This window comes from Dunckerocampus dactyliophorus, chromosome 7, assembly GCF_027744805.1.
Source record: "Dunckerocampus dactyliophorus isolate RoL2022-P2 chromosome 7, RoL_Ddac_1.1, whole genome shotgun sequence".
Lineage (NCBI taxonomy): Eukaryota > Metazoa > Chordata > Actinopteri > Syngnathiformes > Syngnathidae > Dunckerocampus > Dunckerocampus dactyliophorus.
In genome coordinates this window covers 27,850,217-27,870,829 of record NC_072825.1, presented here as the reverse complement: position 1 = coordinate 27,870,829, position 20,613 = coordinate 27,850,217, and the positions used below count along the sequence as shown (strand labels likewise).

The window sequence follows — 20,613 nt, the reverse complement described above, 5'->3', positions numbered from 1 at the left end:
ATACAAAAAATGCAAATGAATAGGCCACAAGAAATCAACATGCCTCTGCAACATTATTGAACAGCTCAGCCATATTTACACCCGTATGGCGCTCATTCATTCCTCGTTTGTTAGCACATGAGACGCTAGCTTCCAGTCATCAGTAGTGAAGTGCACTGTTACGGTGACATAACATCGCCTTTTCCGAGTTGGGTGGAAAATTTGTTATCACCTGCTTGATGGTTCTCTGGTTGGCAGCAACTTCAGCTGGCTGTTTTTCCTCCTAGTTCGAATTGAAACATGCTATATGGCTTTTCATATTTGTCGTGTTCACAAAATATTTTAAGCCTGTATGACAAAGCTTGCTTGTCTGGCTCTTTTTTACCTTCAACTACGTGAAAGCCAAAGTGCTTCCAGACACTCTCTTTAAATCCAACGATTGCAGGTCACAGTTTACGCTCAGCCATTCTGGTAGCGTCTTAGGTGCACCACCATAAACTGTCTGTGCGGCATTTCCGCTTTCCGTCTTTTTGTTCCTTTTTTTTCTTTTGTTCCGTTGGCATTGATTATTGATATTAGTGAATCAATTAATAATCATCAATGTCTGCATCGCGCATTGTGTTTAGTGGTTATGTTTAAAGACAAAGCATCGTGTGATTACCGTAAATCACGGTGTATAAACCGCACTTTTTTCCACCTCTAAGAAGCAAAAAATCGGGGTGTGGTTTATACACGATGACAGGTCTGTGACCAGACTGGGACCGAAAAATAATGTCAGACAACGCTTCTACAACGCTTCAGCGGAAGATCACTCGTACTACAAGCCCGGTCACACCGCCTCAACTTTGCTGTAGCGTTCCTGGAGCGGTGAAAAAAATTAATCACCGCTCGTTCACCACCGTTTAACAGAAGTTGGACCCCGTTAAGGCAACGCCATATCTGCTCGGCCACCGCTGATGGTCCCTCCTACCGCTCCGAAAGTTTTGAGCTGCACAAAATATTATGAACGGCCAATTTTCATCATAGCTCATCACCCCTCCAACAATGCCCAGTCAAAGTTTGGCGCCGCTAGATGCAAGTTTGTGGACGCTTGGGTCTGCTAGGCCAGAATTTGGATATAAATACAGGGAGAAATTGACCAGAAGCGCATTTGGGAAGCCGTCTGTGGGTCAGACAGTTGCTTTGACTTTAGCGCTCTCTGCTGTACAGTTGCTGAAAATGCTTGTGTATGCTTGAATAAACGTTGGAGTTTATTCAAATTCACACTGAAGCAATGCAGCATTATGTAATTCCATTGCAGATTAATTGATGGACGGCAGATTTCTCCTTTCTTCTTCTTTTTGAAATTGCTTAGTACCTTTACGCATGTTGATTTGAGATGAGAGAGTTGGGAAGCATTTATGAACTAAAAATGTTTTTTTCCCCATTGTGAGCCTGAAAAAGGGGGTGCGGTTAATACACGGGTGCGGTTTATACACGGTGCTTTACGGTAGTTATTTTATATCAACATGTCTGTCAAGAACGGCGGTAGGCCGTGGTCATGGAATCCAAAATGCAGAGTGGTTTTGTGTAACACAAAGGTTTAATACAACAATTGTCCAAAGAATACAAAAATGGCATAACACAAAATACAAAGTACAACAGAAAAACCTCCGGACCTAGCCACGGGAAGTACTAACGAAAAACACTGCAAATGCAGGAAAAAACACACGGTGCAAAAACTGAAAGAGCTGCTGACAAAAACTAGCAGAATAGTATCACAATACTACTGCTGGAGATAACCAGACGGGGGAACAGGTACTCACAAGACAGGGAATAAAGCAATGACCAGAGAGCCCAGACACAAGTTACAAGTGAACTAGAAGGACCTAGTCACAGTGCAAGGAGAGGAAACAATCTGGCGTTGGAGAGCAGTCTGCACACAGCTTATGTAGCAGCTCTAATGGAGATCAGGTGTGTTCAATTACCGTATTTTCACGACCATAAGGCACACTTAAAAGTCTTACATTTTGTCCAAAATGGGTTGGGCGCCTTATAATGCGGAGCGCCATATGTGTGTACCGAGTTCTGTCTGTCAGTGTTACTGTGTGACTTTTATAAGCGCTCCACTCAACTGACTGGGAGCGTCTCCTGCCGACACGCTGCTTGTATAGAGGAAAGGGACGTGGACGTGACTGAGGACGCTACAGGCACGCCCCAGTAGTTACTTGTATATCAGTATATTTTATGAAATGGCGCCATCTATCCATCCGGGCAAGGACTACCGTGGTGCAGCAACATCCAGCGGATTACAAGGAAAGCTGGCCATCTTCTGTTCCTATTACAGTAAAAACATTGCAGACAACTACTACCCAACTATATCACCAACATGGACGACGTGCCGCTCACTTTCGACATCACACACAACGGTGCACGAGAAGTCGGCTTTTACTGTTATGCTTGGTTGCCATGGTAATGGACAGAAACTGCTACCTGTGGTGGTTTTTAAGAAGAAGAAAAGTTTCCAGCCGGACCAATCAAAGGAAGAACGAGGATAAAATGGCTGACTGGCTGAGTGACGTGTACGGAAAGAGACCGGATGTTTCTTTCACACACGTCACAAGTGCAGCAAATTAACTTGGAGCTTAACATCATTCCGGCAGGCTTGACAAAGGAACTCCAACTGCTGGACATCGGTGTAAACACGGCGTTTAAAGTGAAGTTGCGAGCGGCGTGGGAGCGATGAATGACAGCTAGCGAACACAGCTTCACTAATGGATTGAGGATGCTTGTGCTAACGTGTCTGATGTACTGTTGTTCGAGCTTTCACAAAAGCCAGCATCATTTCTGAGGCGCCGCACGGCAACGAGACTGACTGACAATGACGACAGGGAACCTGTGTTTGATGGAGAACTTGCCCCGCTGTTCATTTGGGATACAAAAGATGAGGACTTTGATGTATTTATGGATGAGGATTGATCAAAAATAGCGTGAGTACATTGTAAAATACTTCAATAAAGTACAACCGAACTCAAGTTTTGCTCTCGCTGGCTTTTTAAAAACATACAATAGCATGCATGCTAGCGTATTGTAGCGTCGCTGGGAGCACTTCCTGTTCCCCAGCGTGCTTTGCGGTAGTGTTTTGGTGCAAATGCTCTTAAAGTTACATTTTTGAGCTACATAGTTGTTAGGTATTGTTCTGCAAAAGTAGCGGTAGTGTCTTGCCTGTTTTTGCGTTGCTGTGTGATGTTTTTAGTTGTGCACCATGACTGACACTGTTGTGTTGAGTGATGACCATCCTGATTTCAAATGGCTTTGATAAACTGAATGAGAGTTCTGCTCTTAATTTATCTAAAGAAATAAACATTGTCGCTTCCTCACTGACTTTTGAGCGACACGATACCATGCATACCTGCGCCCTGTAATACGGTGCGCCTTGTGTATGTGTTAAATACAAAAATAGCACCTGTAACTGAGACTGCGCCTTTTAATACGGTGCGCTTTATGGTCGTGAAAATACGGTAGCTACTCTCAGTGGCTCAGGCAGTGTGCTGCAACAGACGGTACAGAGGGCAGCAAAGCAGCACACAATCCTGACAATGTCAGCATTTTCTAGTTAGACTGAGCCTTTTTTTCTTCAATTTTTCCCTTTTTTTTGTTGAATGTTGTTTCTACAATATGCCATTGGCCACCCCAAGTTTTGAGAAACAAAATATTTTATATGCAAATATATACTGTATATGTATCTGAAATCTGTGAACAGTAATAAAGCGCCAGGCAATATCTGTTAGAAAGCCAATATCGAGCATCTCTGCTCATAAACACTGCAACTGGACAACCATATTGGAAGAACCTCGACCACAATAGTACTGTAAGCCACGGTTTCCCTGAGAAATTTCTCAAGCTGTGGTGGGCTGCATGGGACTGCTGCTGCTGCTTTGCGGTTGGAAATTCTTTTTTTTATTATTACAAATTACAATTTTTATGACTTATTTCTTTATTTATGAACTTATTTTGTATTTCACTATGTCTATGCATTGCATGCATTGTCTATGACTATGCATTCTTTACTTGTGTACATACTTGTGTATCTTGCTTGCTGCTGTAACAGATGAATTTCCCTGCTGTGGGATTAATAAAGTACTACTACTACTACTATTTAACGTTTTTTCAACAACCAGCAGAACATGAATGGAAAACATTGCAAAAGTGTTACTTTTAATGGCAAAGCTCCTGAGAGCACTTAAAGTGAGAGTCTAAAAAGTAGCCTTTAGTCCAATAGTACTATGTGACTAGTACAAAAGTACAACATTTTGTGCTATTTGACACAAACCAAAATTTTATTTGATGCCTGTTATATATTAAAACTAATACATGGGAAATTAATTGTTCAATAATATATTTTTTATTCAAAATAACACAATACACAAAATAAAATAACAATTTAAATATTTTTTTATAGAAATCTGTCCTGTATAAATTGTGAGTCCACAGGTGTATCCAACTTGCAGCATTATTAAAGCTACATTGACAAAAAGAAAGGAGTGGTGAACTATTTTATGTGGCTGCAAGTATTTAATTGTACTTTATTTACAAAGTCCACTCAGTGTGCTCATTTGTCATTAAATACAGGTGTCATGTTTGAATAGAACACTTAAAAAAAAATAACAAGAGGTGACACATATATTCTTTGGTGAACTATTCAACATCAGCTGGTGAGCTACTGCTAGCAAATGAGCTACCTGTTGGAGACCCCTGGGGTAGCATCACTGACTAAAGCTGCACACATTACATGTTTGCTGAACAACTTAGTAACATAACTAGTGTTTTGAAGACAAGCCATAAGTCTGTGTAGGCTCTCAGTCGGACAAGCCGTAAGTGTTATAATGATAACAACAAAGCAAAATTAAGTTAAGTGACACTTAACACTCGAACTCCCAAGGCAGTCATTTTGACTGTTTTCAAAATTTGCAATGTCATAACTTGGTTAAAAAAAACTATGTACCCATAGGACCCTGACTTTTCCTAAATGTGTGTATATTTTATTCTAACATTGTTTTATCATTAAAATTTCAAAACACAAAAGAGTATTGAGTATTACTACCTCGAATGACCATAGCAGTCAAATTGACTGCCTGCTTTTTACAGGGGGTGTCATATTTCACTATTTGCTACATTTTTCCCGCCCTTCCTCCTGCCCTATTGGCTGTTTGTTTTTTATGCTCTGTGATGCTAAAACCTAGCTGTAGCTTCACTCTAAACCCAAGAGAGACAAAAAATGACAAGTAGAAAGAAGGTGACAGCTATGGAGGCTTTAGCCTTGCTTCAGAGAAAATGGTTGAAGTTCGAGTTTGCATGTGTAATTGCAGAGAAGTTATGTTGTGTCAATTCAATCAAACACTCAATCACTATAGTTTTCATTTAGTGTCCTGATGTGTTTTTTACCTATTCCACCAATTTATTTTTACATCTTTTTAATGATAATCCAAATTATATACAAAGAGTCAAAATGACTGCTATGGTCATTCTAGTAGTTGCAGAATTCTGGTAGACCGAGTGTTAAGCGACAAAAAGTAAGTTAGCATGAACATGATAGCCACTTCTAGCTCGCCTGTGATCTACCTAGCTACCACCAGAGAGTCAATGCAAAATGCGTAAAAGACGCTAGAAAGTCGAATGAGATTGAAACGTGAGCGATCACACACGCTGACATGGATAGGCTTCGCGCGTGACAAGCTGTCATCAATTAACTACACATTTTACGGACTATTATTTATTTGCACGATAATAAAGAACTAAGTGAATGTCAACACAAGACGCATACTTTTTTCTAGTCACACATGAGCAAGTGCCGACATGACAGAAAGGCGATTTCGGTGCATGTTTATCAAAATAAAGTGCAGTGAAACAGTTTTATGATATTTTAAATTGTTTTCAAACTAATGTGCGTAAATAATAAGCTATATATGTATCTATATAGCTTTTACATACAGTATATCCATTCATACAGTATTTTACTTAACATTGTTTTCAAGAAAAAAAAAAAGTTTAAAAAAATAATAAAATAATCAATTACATGGAGCAGACACCCAAACTGTTACATACAAATATACCTTCAAATATACCTCTTAAAAAATGTGAATGAAATTAATATAAAAACACAAATTTCTCTTGTGTTGTAATGTAATGTTTCCATAACTGGATAGTCTGATGAAACTGTAATGTGTCCAATTAATATATATTCATGTCAAAAAATGAGTATCGGTAACGGATAATGCATTTTTTTCGAGTACGAGCATGACACGAGTATAGATCGTCATTATCTATAATCGTGATGAAAGAAAATACTCATTTGGTTACTTATGTATTCACTCTTTACGCTTTGTGATTGGCCAGTCACACACAGCGACCGCCCCGCCCTAGACAGCCTCGCTACAGCCAGAGAGAGGAGCCATGCCTTTCACTCTTTCACACACAGACACCATACAGACAGTGACTGTCTGCTTGCTTGGCTCGACTCCAGCTCACATTCTTTATTTCGGTTTGTATGATATTTAAAGTTAGTTGGTAGACTTGTTTTGTTACATACGCAGTGCATTTGACAAGACAGAGCTGTAAACGGCTAGTGTTACTTCGGACACTGCTGGTGTTTTTTTTTTTCCCCATCTGCTTGCTTCTAATCTGGCTGGTGATATAAAGTCAGTTGGAAATCTTTGCCCATAGTACTGAACGCGGTGCTTTTGAGAAAACTACAGTGAACAAGGCTGACAGATTATTTCCTTGTTTGCCATCGCTGGATGTTTGAATGAATCACCAACTTCGCACAGATCATTAAAAATAATTAAATAATAAAGTCTTACAGATCACTTACACAGTACGCATATAGCTGAAAAATAATCAATAAACATAGCAACTTCTGATCAATCCATGTCAATTTCAGACTTAAAATAATGTACCGATTTAAGACCCACCCCTTTTCGGTTACACTATGTCCACTTGCGGTTTATGCCCTGCACACTCCGAATGCAGATACAGATACAGATACAGAAAGTGGTGCACTCACTCATCTCTACTCTCTGTGGAGTATGTGTGTCATAGCAGCGAGAAGTTATAGTATTGTTGTAACTGCAATTGTATATGGATCACGTTTACAAGATACACGATTCTTTATTGTCAGTTTTCCAGATATAGTAATAGAGGGAGTGGAGATACTAATTCTACTAGGAGAATAAATACAATCACTGCAACATACAAAAGGGACCAACATGGCATCTGTAAAGCTGATGTATGACACGAAAAAAAAAGCAACACAATCAAGTGTAAATCTATGGTTTTGTAATATTGAACAAAGGAAGTGCCACTGATCCATCCATTCATTCATTTTCTATACTACGTATCTTGTTTTGGGTCTTGAATGCAGCCTATCTCAGTTGACTTAAAACTGCGCTTTGTGCTGGTTGCCAATCAATCACAAGGCGGTTGCGTATGGGGTGTTCAGTGGGAATCGATCCCACGCCAGCTGCATGAATTGTCACCCTATGAGTATGCTGAGATAATGAGTCAGTCTCTGTTGTAAAAATTTCAGAATTGCTCTCGACGACTTGATCGATCTAACCAAGGGATGTCAGTGTCTGCGTCCCATTAGTGTGACATTGATAGACCACGGCTTCGTCTCATGTGACGCTTCTAATAATTCCACCACCCTCCTGGCCCCAATACCCTAAAGCAGCACTAATGTTACCAGTGAGCTCATGTCTATGACTGTACATACAGTATACTACCATGCTTTGAATCTTCTCACATTGTTTATCACGTGAATGCACAGTAGCTGATATCTTCACACTTGAGGACAATGCTGGCAGGCAAACCAGCGAGAGCTGCACAAGGCCACCACCTCGCCACCTGATTTTCGTTGGTCTCGCTTACCAACAGCCAAGAAATTTGAATGGTTGCCCGGCACCCATTGTCCTTAGCATGGCAGGAGCGCCATCCAGCACAATTCAAGTGGAAACGGACTTGGTTTTCTTGTAACCAACACTCTGACATTTATGTTTATAAAGCATACATTTAAACACAATAAAAACAAAAAGGCCGGCAGGCACATAGAGAGGCGGTTTTGTTTTGGGGGTGCGTGGTAGTCAGTGAGGAAGAGCATCTGGAAGTCCAACAATGGTGCTCTATTGTGTGATGTCAACTGATGCCTCTCAAACGTTCTTTTCAGCCTCAGTTGGCACCGAATTGCTGAACCAGAACCCCCATGGATCACTCTTATTGTTTCTACTGTTGGACGACTTGAATTTAATAATGCCGATAAGTGCTTGTTCCCTCCGCAAAGTTGGAAAGACAAACACGACAAATGGTATTTGAGTAGCTATCACTTAAAGCTGCCCCATATACTTGTAGCAGGACAAAGAACTGCAGTTCTACTAACTTTTAATGTTCAAGCAACAACCGTCGAGATAATCCAATTAGGTTTTTAATGATATCCAACACAAGGCAGCTGAGCTCAAACCTACCAGCCATTATTTATCTCTAATCTTTCATCTTTCTGCGATTGTTTCTACATTTGTGAGGTTAGCTGACCCTCTTAACACTATTTAAAGATGAAAACACTGTCTTCTAAGGTATATATTGTTGTAAAGCATGTAAAGCATTAACCAAGCATGGGGAACCCCACTCCATCCACAAGTGTGTTGTAGGGAAGGCATTTGACGCATGCATTGTTTTCAATACACTATCTTATTTCAGTAACCTTTTCAGCAATGTCAAAGCAAACCTATCCACATGAGGACCATGCAATGTGACCCCAACACTGTTCCATCAAGCATTTTGTCCAAATTTAACAGAAAAAATGAGCCAGTTACTACCAGCCCCAGAGTGGAAATGATTTTTTTTTTTAATTTTTAGCCACACCTAGCTATTATTTTTGGAAATTTGGATTAGGAAATTGATAAATCACTTAACCACACGATAAATAAAAAGGAACGTGATCATTTTGCCGGCCTCGATAAATTGACATGAGCATGCATGTTTGTTTTCCTCCTTTTTGTCAACCAAACAGTATGGATGAAGAGGGTTCACTCCGTGCATCTGTCTCAACACCTGGGCGCATAGCTGAATGAACGGAGTGAGTGAACCCTCCTGTCAGTCATCCAGTCTCTTTGCTACGCCTTAGCCAGTGTAGTAGTGAGTGTGTTGTGTACTACACAATCAAATACTTTCTTTGTGCCAGTTGTGTATAAAACACCATCTGAAGGCAATTTCGGCATCCTCATTTTGTGACCTAAAAACGTTTGTGACAAAGACAATGAAATAAGATTTACAAAACATGGAACGTGGAACTTAACGTTTGATTTCCAAAGTATAAGACCTCATTGTGCACCAAATGCATTTTGCTGCATCCAAAAACATGTACTCTGACCAAACTCTGACAAAATGTTACACGCTGTTAAACGTAAACAGCGTATTCCACACACAATATTGATAACAGTGAATCAAGGAAGTGCATATGCAAATGGTCATGCCGTGTAATAAAAAAGTAAATTCAGCAATACTTTGGTTGCATTATTTTTAATGCTTTGAAGAGCTATTTTTGTAACCATATTCAATTTCACAATCGGATCGGATCAGAAGCCAAAAAATGTGGATCGGGACATCCCTAGTGTCTATCTTTTGACAGGTGACATCACAGCGGAATCAGTCTTTCAGATAATTAGCCAGTGTCTCCGACTAGAATTTTGTGGCGATGCTGCTGTCTTTTTTCTCTGGGAAGGTTCAGACAGGGTTTGGAAAAAAAAATACCCTCGTGTGCATTTTATGTATTTTTCCTCACTACAGTAGTTTATCAAAAATGGATTTGTTCTTTTCATCTACAGTAAGTGGTCTAATTTATCTTTATGGGTATACTTGAATATTTAGGTAAAACCAATTTTAAAAATGGCAGCTGCACATGAAAGTGAAATCTTCTACATACGATGTACTCCGTGACAACTCAACTCATACCAGCAGTAGATACAAATACTTTTGGTCTTGTGGAGAGAGCCATCCGCCAGGGCTTTGAAAATAAACTTACCATTCTAAATAGCCTTCTTTTTGTCCATTTCTGCTTAATATTTCTTCCTGCCTGTGGCTCAACATCAACTGCAACACTGCTGTATTTCGTCAAAGTACGGTGTGGGCCGAGAGTCAAACAGGACGTGCGCATGTTAATGGCGCATCAAAAAAAATAGTGCCGTTAAAGGTAATTAATGAAACAAATTTTACACATGCATGGTTTATCGTCTTCAGGGCTTGAGAGGGGTTTGACAAGGCTTTATCTTACCTTCCCGGTCAAGTGATGATTAATCCTCTGTGACAAAGATGGCCTCCTTTTGCACCGTGTACAACCTCCAACTGTCTTGTCCATCCCAATATTCACAGTGATGCCCTCGTCGCTCGTCCTTCACTGTAACATTAATGACCTCAGACTTGCTCTCTTTTAGCGATTAATTCGCCTCCCTGGTGTAATTGATCACCATGTCCTTGATTTGTGTGTTTGGGTGGGTGCTGGGTGAAATCAACAGGGAATAGATGAGATTTGACAGTACTGTCGCCTCCTAAGTAGTCATTATTTTAAAAAAAATTGTACTGTGCCACTTTTCTAGATCCTTGTCCTAAATCTTAGCAAGACGTCCATCCATTTAGCACAATATAGCTGAGGTAGCTAAGAATTTTCTTCACTTTCCTTTAGGCCTGTCCCGATAATCAATAAATCAATTAACTGTACGATAAATAAAAGCGAACTCGATAATTATGCCGGCCTCGATTGACATGTGCATGCGTTTGTTGGCACTAGCAAGGCGATAGCGAGTGTAGACACAGAGTGTCGTGAGGAGTAACAAGCAAGCAAATACAAATGGGTGATTCTCCTGAAAGGGGTACCAGTGAATGGGAGTATTTACAGGCGTATCAGCGACAGTGCAGTCACTTCAAGGGTCATTATGCACAGCTAGAGTGATTTGAAGCCATAGCCATGTGAAAATATACTGCAAACATATTGTATAAACAGAGGAAACAGTGTGGAATACTGTCTTTGTGCCTCTTGTACAAAACACCATCTGATGTCAATTTCAGCCCGTTTGTGCATCGGCATGAAAATGTTTGTGAGAAAGACAGTGAAATAAATAATACACACCATACCAAAACACTTACGTTTCAGCTGCTGTGATTTCCAAAGTTTAACACCTCATTGTGCGCCAAACGCATTTTGGTGCATCCAAAACATCCACTTTGACCAAGCTCCCACAAAACATTGCACTCCATTAAACATAAACAGCGTATTCCACACGCAATATTGCTAAAAGTCAATCAAGGAAGTGTATATGCAAATGAGCTGACATCTGCATTGACACACAGGGTCAACTGCAGAGTATGTCCTGGTGAGTTATCCTTTTTTTAATATTCAGACAATAACGAAAGTGACACTGATTCAAAATTAGAAATATTGTGATTGATTGTGATTTTTATTTAAAGGACTAGTTATGATTTTTTGACATGAAGTTGTATGACATCCCCATCAGCAGTGTAGTGCATCAACACTGATTTACCCCTCACTTCGTACCGTGAGCCCAGTTCTGATCAGATTTCGCTGACGAGGAACGTAGTTCTGGTTAGTTGACGGGGCCACTTAAGTAAAGAGTTTAGCTTCTCAAAACAATATGCGTTCATAAGAGTAATACATTTGCATCATAAAAATCCTATCGCTGCGAGTCCATTGTTGTGTATGTGTTCCACAGTGGATGAACACCGTCTCGTGTCGCATTCATGCATGTAAACAGGCCAAAATGTCACGCTTCGCAGGACAGGAGCGTGTACTTCCTGTCCTGCGCCATTATTCTGGCAAGCGGTGCTTCCGGTGTGGCGGAAGGAACTGCCGCTCCACGTCTGGTGGCCGCACAGCTGCGGTCAATACTAATCAGTGACAGTTAAAAGACCAGCGCCGTCGTATGCGCAGCACTGGTTCATTGTGGTTGTCACTGTCATTGAACCTTGTTGATTTTCCAGTACTGTCACCTGTTTATATTTAGTATTATTTTTCCCACAGAGCTTTTCCTCTGTCACTTTTAGTTTTTTCTTGTCCTGTGCAATAAAATTACTTTTATTTTTGCACTTCGCCGCCTTCTCTATGTACCCTGGGGGTCAATCTTCCGACAGTTTCAACCAGACCATGACACAAAAGCTGTTAAAGGTTAGCGAATGCAAGAGGAAACGTAGCACGAACCATTGTATTTTCAACATATTTTTCTCTTTCTGACACGAGTTGACCATTGAGGTTAAAGGAAAACTGCACTTTGTTTGGAATTTTGCCCATCATCCACAATCCTTATGTGAAACATGAACACAAATTTCTTTCCCTTTCACTCACTTTCCCTTGTGTGCGTTCTAAAGAGAGAAAGCATGAGGGAGCTAACAATGCACGTCATTGGAAACACCTATTTCAACTATAAAGCCTAGTGAGGATAAGCGGCATGGAAGATGGATGGATGGATGTTTAGCATATACTGCAGAGAGGTCCAAGATATTATCGGAACCAAAACTGTGTACTCCAACAGGCGCTATGTTCAACTTAATGGTAGTTGGCAACCACTTGAAACCAGAATTTTACATGCACTGTGTAAAAACAGAAATGTTTTTTTTAATCACGATGTCATATTAAATCAGACTAAACTTTTCTTGTTTTAGGTCAGTGAGGATTACCAAAATAATTTGTGTTTGCAAGAGAGCTATCTGTTTGAGAGAGAGAATAATTTGTTTTTTTTTCATTATATTCTTCAAAGTCAAAAGTTTGTATCCACAAAGATGAGAGTTCGGGTGCTCCGATCAGTGTTTTTGTGAGATTGGCCGATACCGTTCACGTGGATTAACTGTAAAAAGTTCAATTTATTTAGAATGGGAGCTATTGGCCACAGGCGCCATATGAGCAGAAATGTTAGGGCAACTCCAAAAAATAGTAAAAAAAAAGGGGGGGGGCACGTGATTTCTTTTTTTTTTCATGGGGCCTACAATTCCTGGCTGCACCCCTGCTATTGGCTGTATGATCTGAAAAAGTAACCACAAAATCACCTTCATTAGAAGTGAGAACATATATCACTGTTGAAACTTACATGGATGATACTCCTTCTTTAAGGAGACTTTCCATGTGAGAGTACATTGTCTGATGGAGCTCGAGCAGGACTGCGGCGAGGGACCAAACACAAGTACACACACACACGCACATGTGCACGCAGACACAGATTGAAACGTTATTGAAATGAAAGCAATGATATTAAAACACGTCTAGCACGTCTAGTGGCCCAGGCAGAACAAAGGCCCAACATGTCAACAGCTTACAGTTGCTAATAAAACACTGGTGTGCACATCCAGCACACATGGAGTGTCAGCGGGGCCTGTTATCACACATTAGCAAGATTCATCTTAGCCAATTGATGAGCTTGTGGGCACTTTAAAGGGAAACAGGCTTTGACTTGAATGGCCGTTTTCCACCTTCCATCAGCCTAATTGTCGGTCCACCAGGAAAACTCATGGTATTCTTGATGGCCAATCCGCCCCTGTGTGACTGTGCCGTACAGTACGTGTCACCCACACTCTATTTTAGTTTTCTGCCTACACGCTCTCCCGCTAAAAGAGGACATTTCCTTTTCAGCACAACTCACAGCCACACTCCCTCCCTCCAACTGCCTTCCTGTACTGTGAATTCCTATGATTAAGATAACATGGATACCAACATGTGGGGGTGGGACAGTGCACACATCTCTTTTTACACCTCTTTCTCTCCCACCACTCCACGTCCAGCAGCAGAGCGACTGATCCTGAGGCTTGGCCGTTTTTATACAAAACTGCTTTTAAAACAAACAGTCTTCTTGCTCAGCCAAATTAAAAGAAACCCCTGAAAGTCCAAAAAAGATTAGATTAGATTATATGAGGGTTACCAGGGTGACAATGCAACTACCCCAACCATCTTGTATCAGATTGCATTTAAAATGAATAGTTTTTGCTCAGACCAAGAACAAAATAACCTTTGAAAGTCAGAAGAAGATGGGTTGAAAAGTGTGATGGCTTATTGAGTGACTTAACCTCTGGCCCCATTTCCCTGAATCTTGTGTTAGATTACCTTCAAACTCAATAGGGTATTTTTTTTTTTTACAAAGAAAATAGTCGTCACTGGAATATTAGGGATTTGAAATTGTGACTCAAAGACAACATACAGTGATTTGTCCTTAGATCACCCTGCGTAAGCAACGTGGTGTAGCTACAGTACAATACATGTAGATCTGTGTTCCAAGACCGCTGGCCAGCCATCCATCCATCCATCCATCCATCTTATACCGCTCATCTGAGGTTGGGTCACAGGGGCAGCAGCCTAATCAGGGAAGCCCAGACTTCCCTCTCTTTGGCTACTTCGTCCAGGTCCTTCCGGCGAATCCTGAGACGTTCCCAGGCCAGTAGAGAGAAATAGTCTCTACAACGAGTCCTGGGTCTTCCCCGAGGTCTCGGACGTGCCCTGAACACCTCCCCAGTGAGGCCACCTCATCTGGCTTCTCTCAGTGCGGAGGAGCAGTGGTTCTACTCGAAGTTTCTCTCGGATGACAGTGTTTCTCACCTTATCTCTAAGGGAGAACCCTACGGAGAAAACTCATTTCTGCTGCTTGTATCCGTGATCTTGTCCTTTCGGTCACTAGACAAAGCTCATGACCATAGGTGAGGGTAGGAACTAAGATTGAGAGCTTTGTCTTTTGGCTCAGGTCCCTCTTCACCACAACGGACCAATGCAGTCCGCATCACTACAGACGCCGCACCAATCCTCCTGTTGATGTCACTTAAACTTGTACTTAAACTCCTCCACTTGGGGCAGGATCTCATCCCCAACATGGAGATGACACTTCACCCTTTTCCGAGCGAAAACCATGAACTTGGATTTGGAGGTGCTGATTCTCATCCCAGCCGCTTCACACTCTGCTGCAAACTGACCCCCAGCCAATGGCCAATGTTTGACACACCCGTAAAAAGCCACCGTGCATTGCGCTGCCCCACTCCTCCCCCTCCAAACACTCCTGCCAGCGTGACCAAGACATTCTCCTCCAATCTGCAAGCAAAATTGGCAATCAGAGTGACTGTTGTCATAATCAGATTAGAATAATCCTCCATGTCTCTCTTTAATTGCCATTGCTCGCTCGCGATGAAGGAAGCTAACAGTCTACGCTATTTTTTAAATTGTTAGCACGAATATTTTTTAAATACAGCGTGTCGTTCCAGATCACATGCCTGCAAGACTTCTTTGGTGACGATGACGTGTTCATCGCGTGCGGCCCAGAGAAGTATCGCTACGCCCATGATGACTTTGTGTTGGACCACAGCGGTAAGGCTTCCACAGCCTTTATGACTGGTAGGCCCGCTACTGCTAATTATCGCCTGTGTTTTGTCTTGTTTGTGTTAGTCCATGTGTCCCTAGATTGTGCTTGTAGATAGTGGAGCACACAGCATGCAGTGTGTGTCTATTTGTGGGTGTATGTTTCCCTTTTAGCTTCCCACATTTTGGGAAAGGGCTAGGGAAATTTTGGCAAGTATTATTTTTTCTTTTCTTTTCCAATGTGTTTCCTGTCCACACATTGGTCGGTCAAGGAAACTCCTGCTGATGGGTCCTCGTCTGGGCGACAGCAGTAAAAAGTTGAACATTTTTCACCTTTCTGGGCTAGACCAGAGACTGGCAATAATCGGCCTTTCGAACAGGTTCCATTGAAAATGAATGGACTAGAGGCGATGTCGCCTCACGTGTGTAGAGCCCATCAATCAGTGGACTTACGTGGTTGCTTGTTCGAGCCCATCGTGTGCAGGGCTGGACTGCAGGGATTACCACCGCTAAACATGTAGATGGACTTTAAAATAAATGACTACTTTTCAGAAAGTGTTGAGTGCTTGCTTTGAGAATATCTTTCACAAAGGTAAGCCAGCATCGTTGCCACAGAAGACAAAGGAATCTGTGCAGAATTAAAAAGTCATATTTTCTTCTGAGATGTTTCTTTTTGGAGGGATATATTGATGGTTAGTTTATCGCGGGGTGGTAAGATGTGTGTGTCACGTCTCGACCAAAGCAGGCAGGCAAACACCGGCTTCCCCTCCCTTCTTCATGTTCATCTAATCACCAATCAGAACTCGGGCAGGATGTGTTCACGGTCTCACAGAAAGTCGGATATCCTAAACTCATTTAAAAAATGCACATTTTCCCCACTCGGGTGTTAAAAAAATAGTATTTGAGCATTGCGAAGGGAGCCACAACAAAGAGGCTGAAGAGACGCAGCTCCGGAGCCGCAGGCTGCCAACCGCTGCTTAAGACCGCACATTAGCAAGAAAAATGCTCGGTAAGGAGAATCTGTGCAGTGTTAGCTGGAGCTCGGCGCTTTCCATGCCTTTGTTTACATTCTCGACGCTTCTGGCGAGCACTTCCGCACAGCTGGGTGGTGTGTGTAGACTCCAATACTCTGGAGATCTCAGGGATGAGTCGAAGATTGGTGATAAAAATGTTGGTGCTGCAAAATCCAATATCCAAAAGCCCTTGTTGAGTGTAAGATGTTAAACCAGAGCAAACTAATAACTGCAAAACTGCAAATCTGGAAGAGATGCTGGGCTTCACTGTGTGTACACGCCGTATAGGCCTTCTGTTAAACACACACATCATTTTCAATTCTTGATTGACACACAAATGAGGCTGAATTTGTATCAAAATTTGTATCAGAATTTGTATAAAAACAGACGTTCTATGTATAAATGCATGCTCAGCAGCAGCTGTGGACACCCCCATGTCGTCAGAATGCTACAATCTTGATCACATGATATTTTCATATGACTCTGTAACATTGATAGTCGAAGCAGACTCCTCTGAATCGAATCGTTGAATAGTTGACTATTCTAAGACACCCCTAGTTTGAAGGATATTTAAATGTTGAGTGCCTTGTGTCGACAGAGTGTAAAGTGCTGAAGTCGTCATACAGTCGTTCCCTTACTGCCAATCGGACGGCTAAGAGTCCTGGGCTTCCGCGACGAGGCAAGTCTTCTGGTGCAGGTAAGCTTTTCAATTACCCTCTTTTAATGTATCCTGCGTGTTCCCCTGATCTAATTCCAATTGAGACCAATCGAGGATGCATGGCAAGTGAAATTTACAAAATCGGTTCCAGACAGTGGATGCCCTCCATGAAGCCATCTTCACCACCTGGAGCAATATTCCACTAGCCTCCTGAAACCAATGGCATCAAACATGCCCAAACCCATTTTTCAGATGACTAACAAGGATGGTGCAGCTACTCGTTACTGCAACCCTAATGTCGTAATAAGTCTTACATTTGACTTGTTGCAGAGACCCTGATTAAACCAATGAGTGTCCATCTTTCATGTTTCAGCGAGGTCTGCAATCCACTACTCCACAAGTCCATCTCCGGCCAAATGGCCAGGTGAGCTGAAGACATGCACACAAATAAATTGTCCTAAACCCAGACTCACTTTTAGAGATTTGCTGTTCTTTACACAGTAAATGGTTTGGGTCACATTTCCACAACAAGGCCCACCAAGTTGTCCATACCCTCCCCCACCAGCCGTCAAAGCCTCCCCTCTGTCAAGGTGAGGAAAACAACGCAAATTCCATCATATTATTTCCCACTATCCCATTATGACATGTGTGACTGACGTGCCAGCTGTAACTTTAGAGTTTAGAGTAGAGTGCAAAAAAGGAATCAATATCACTAGAACAATCTGTCAATGACTATGCATTCTTTACTTGTGTACATACTTGTGTATCTTGCTTGCTGCTGTAACAGATGAATTTCCCTGCTGTGGGATTAATAAAGTACTACTACTACTACTACTACTAAATCTAGAAATTGTACATTAGGAATCAAGTTTTTATACACCTATGAAGGAAAGAAAAAATATACTTGAGAATAATAAAGAATTATAAATAATAATAAACTCCTCTCTGAGCTACCACCTTATCGTGGTGGAGGAGTTTGCGTGTCTCGATTATCCTAGGAGCTAAGTTGTCAGGGGTTTTTATGCTCCTGGTAGGGTCATCCACGACAAACAGGTCCTGGGTGAGGGACCAGACAAAGAGTGGAAAAAAACATTGGACCACGTTTTCCCTTGCCCGGACCCGGGTCACCGGGGCCCCCCACTGGAGCCAGGCCTGGAGGAGGGGCACGATGGTGAGCGTCTGGTGGCTCTTTATAAGAGCATTTGAACATGGTGGAGAGCAACAAGGATTGTTTGTATTTCATGGAACAGTACACCAGTGGACAGCCTTGGGAGTTAATACGAAATTGTCTACACATGGATCCAGACCAGGGCTACAGTGAAGCAAAGACGCTTTTAAAAGAACATTTTGGAAATGAATTTAGGATCTCTGTAGCATACATAAACAAAGCTTTGAGTTGGCTTACAATCAAGGCAGAGGATGGTGAGGCTCTCAACGCACTTGCTCTCTTCCTCACTAGCTGTGGCAATGCAATGACAGACATGGAGTATATGGAGGAGTTGGATCACGTTTCTAACATGCGTGCCGTTGTTAATAAGCTTCCATATAAGCTGAGGGAGAGGTGGAGGACTGTTGCTTATGGAATCCAGGAGAAACAATCTCAAAGACCCAAATTTAAAGACCTTGTCAAGTTTATCAATACACAAGCTAAAGTTGCGCTACATCCTTATTTTGGAGATATAAAGGACAGCAGCAAAGGTCAAGTGAAGACTCCAGTAAACCTCACAACAGAAAGGAGTGCTAAAACAATTTTCACCACCAACAGCGACACTAGTGAGCAACCCACCAAGTGCCAGTACAGACTTAAAGTTAGTAAAAAGAGCTCTCATGGTCCTGCCCACGCTTACACCAAGCCATGTCTCTTTTGTCAAAGTCAAGATTCAAGATTCAAGAGTTTTATTGTCATATGCATAGTAAAACAGCAGTTATACTATGCAATGAAATTCTTATTCTGTTCATTCTCCCAAGAAAAGAAAGAAAACAAGAAAAAGAATAAGAACATAAAAAACATAAATACCAATAAATTAAGCAACAACAACATTAGTACAGATAAATAATACAAATAAATAAATAAAGTGCTATGAGTGTGTGAGTGCTTCGTTGAGAAGCCTGATGGCCTGTGGGTAAAAGCTGTTTGCCAGCCTTGTGGTCCTGGACTTCAAACTCCTGTAGCGTCTGCCTGACGGTAGGAGTGTGAATAATGAGTGTTGTGGATGTGTGCTGTCCTTGATGAGGTTGTGTGTTCTTCGTAGGACTCTAGTTTTATAAATGTCTTGCAGTGAGGGGAGGGCTGCCCCAACAATGTTCTGTGAGGTCTTGATCACCCGCTGGAGTGCCTTCCTATCACGTGTTGTACAGTTACCGTACCAAACAGTGATGGAGGCGGTAAGGACACTTTCAATAGTGCATCTGTAGGAGCAACTAAGGATTTTGGTGGACATGCCAAATTTCCTCAGTCTTCTCAGGAAGTACAGTCTCCTTTGGGACTTCTTCATAATTTGTTGGGTGTTGTGACACCAGGTGAGGTCCTCGCTGATGTGTGTGCCAAGGAACTTGAAGGTTTTCACCCTCTCCACCTCAGTGTCATCAATAAACAGGGGTCTATGCGGCTCCTTTTCCCTTGTTCTTGGGTCAATGATAATCTCTTTAGTCTTATCTGTATTGAGAAGGAGATTGTTATCACGACACCAAGCTATGAGGTCCGCCACCTCTCTTCTGTATGATGTTTCAACACCACCAGTGATCAGTCCGATGACTGTAGTGTCATCCACAAATTTAATGATGCTGGTGTTGTTCTGGGAGGCCACGCAATCATAGGTGAAGAGCGTGTAGAGCAGCGGACTCAGCACACACCCCTGTGGGGTCCCAGTGCTCACAATTCTTGAGCTGGATGTGCGATTGTGGACTCTGACTGACTGGGGCCTGCCTGTTAGAAAGTTAAACACCCAGTTAGAGTGTGGGTGACAGGCCAAGTGTGAGGAGCTTATTTGAGAGTTTGTGGGGGCTGACTGTATTAAAAGCAGAGCTATAGTCTATAAATAGTATTCTGACATATGTGTCCTGGCCCTGTAGGTGAGAAAGGGCTGTGTGGATGGCAGTGTTGACTGCATCATCCATGGACCGGTTCTGGCGATATGCAAACTGTAGAGGGTCCACAGTGGCCGGCAAGGTCTGGCCTGAAGATGCTCTCAACCAGTTACAGGACTGCTTCTCCTGTATGGTTTGGAGCATTTTTGAGGATCAAGACCTGGACACATACATAGAGTCCGTCCTCTTCTACATTAAGTGTTGTACAGACAGAGTCACGGAGGAAAAACACATGTCTTTCCAAACAGAAATCCCTGGATGACAAGTGAAATCCAGAGTCTGATCAGTGCTCGAAACTCAGCCTTCATGTCAGGGGACAGAGCTCTATATAACACCGCTAGAGCTGACCTAAGGAGGGGAATTAGGCAGGCCAAGAATTATTACAAAAGGAAGGTAGAAGGATACCTCCAGGATAATAACTCATGACAGATGTGGAGGGGCATCCAGGCCCTAACTAACTATAGAGGCCAAGCCCCTCTCCCCTCTTCCTCCATAAACAGCAGTGGCCTGGC

The 20,613-nt window shown here is 42.0% G+C and overlaps 1 protein-coding gene across 6 annotated transcripts in view; it reads left to right on the top strand.

Annotated features, from left to right (window-relative positions):
• The window catches only part of dclk2a (doublecortin-like kinase 2a), a 51,656-nt gene that overhangs the window by 15,837 nt on the left and 15,206 nt on the right, over positions 1 to 20,613 (top strand). For 5 of the 6 annotated variants that reach the window (XR_008571995.1, XR_008571996.1, XM_054781359.1 and 2 more), the window contains exons 3-6: positions 15,250 to 15,379; positions 16,955 to 17,053; positions 17,388 to 17,438; positions 17,516 to 17,604. Coding sequence is in view for 4 of the 6 variants with exons in the window: in XM_054781359.1 (XP_054637334.1) it covers positions 15,250 to 15,379; positions 16,955 to 17,053; positions 17,388 to 17,438; positions 17,516 to 17,604 (369 nt within the window). In the remaining 2 variants the exon portion in view is untranslated. The remainder of the gene's footprint in view (positions 1 to 15,249; positions 15,380 to 16,954; positions 17,054 to 17,387; positions 17,439 to 17,515; positions 17,605 to 20,613) is intronic. The other variant, XM_054781360.1, reaches the window with a different exon arrangement.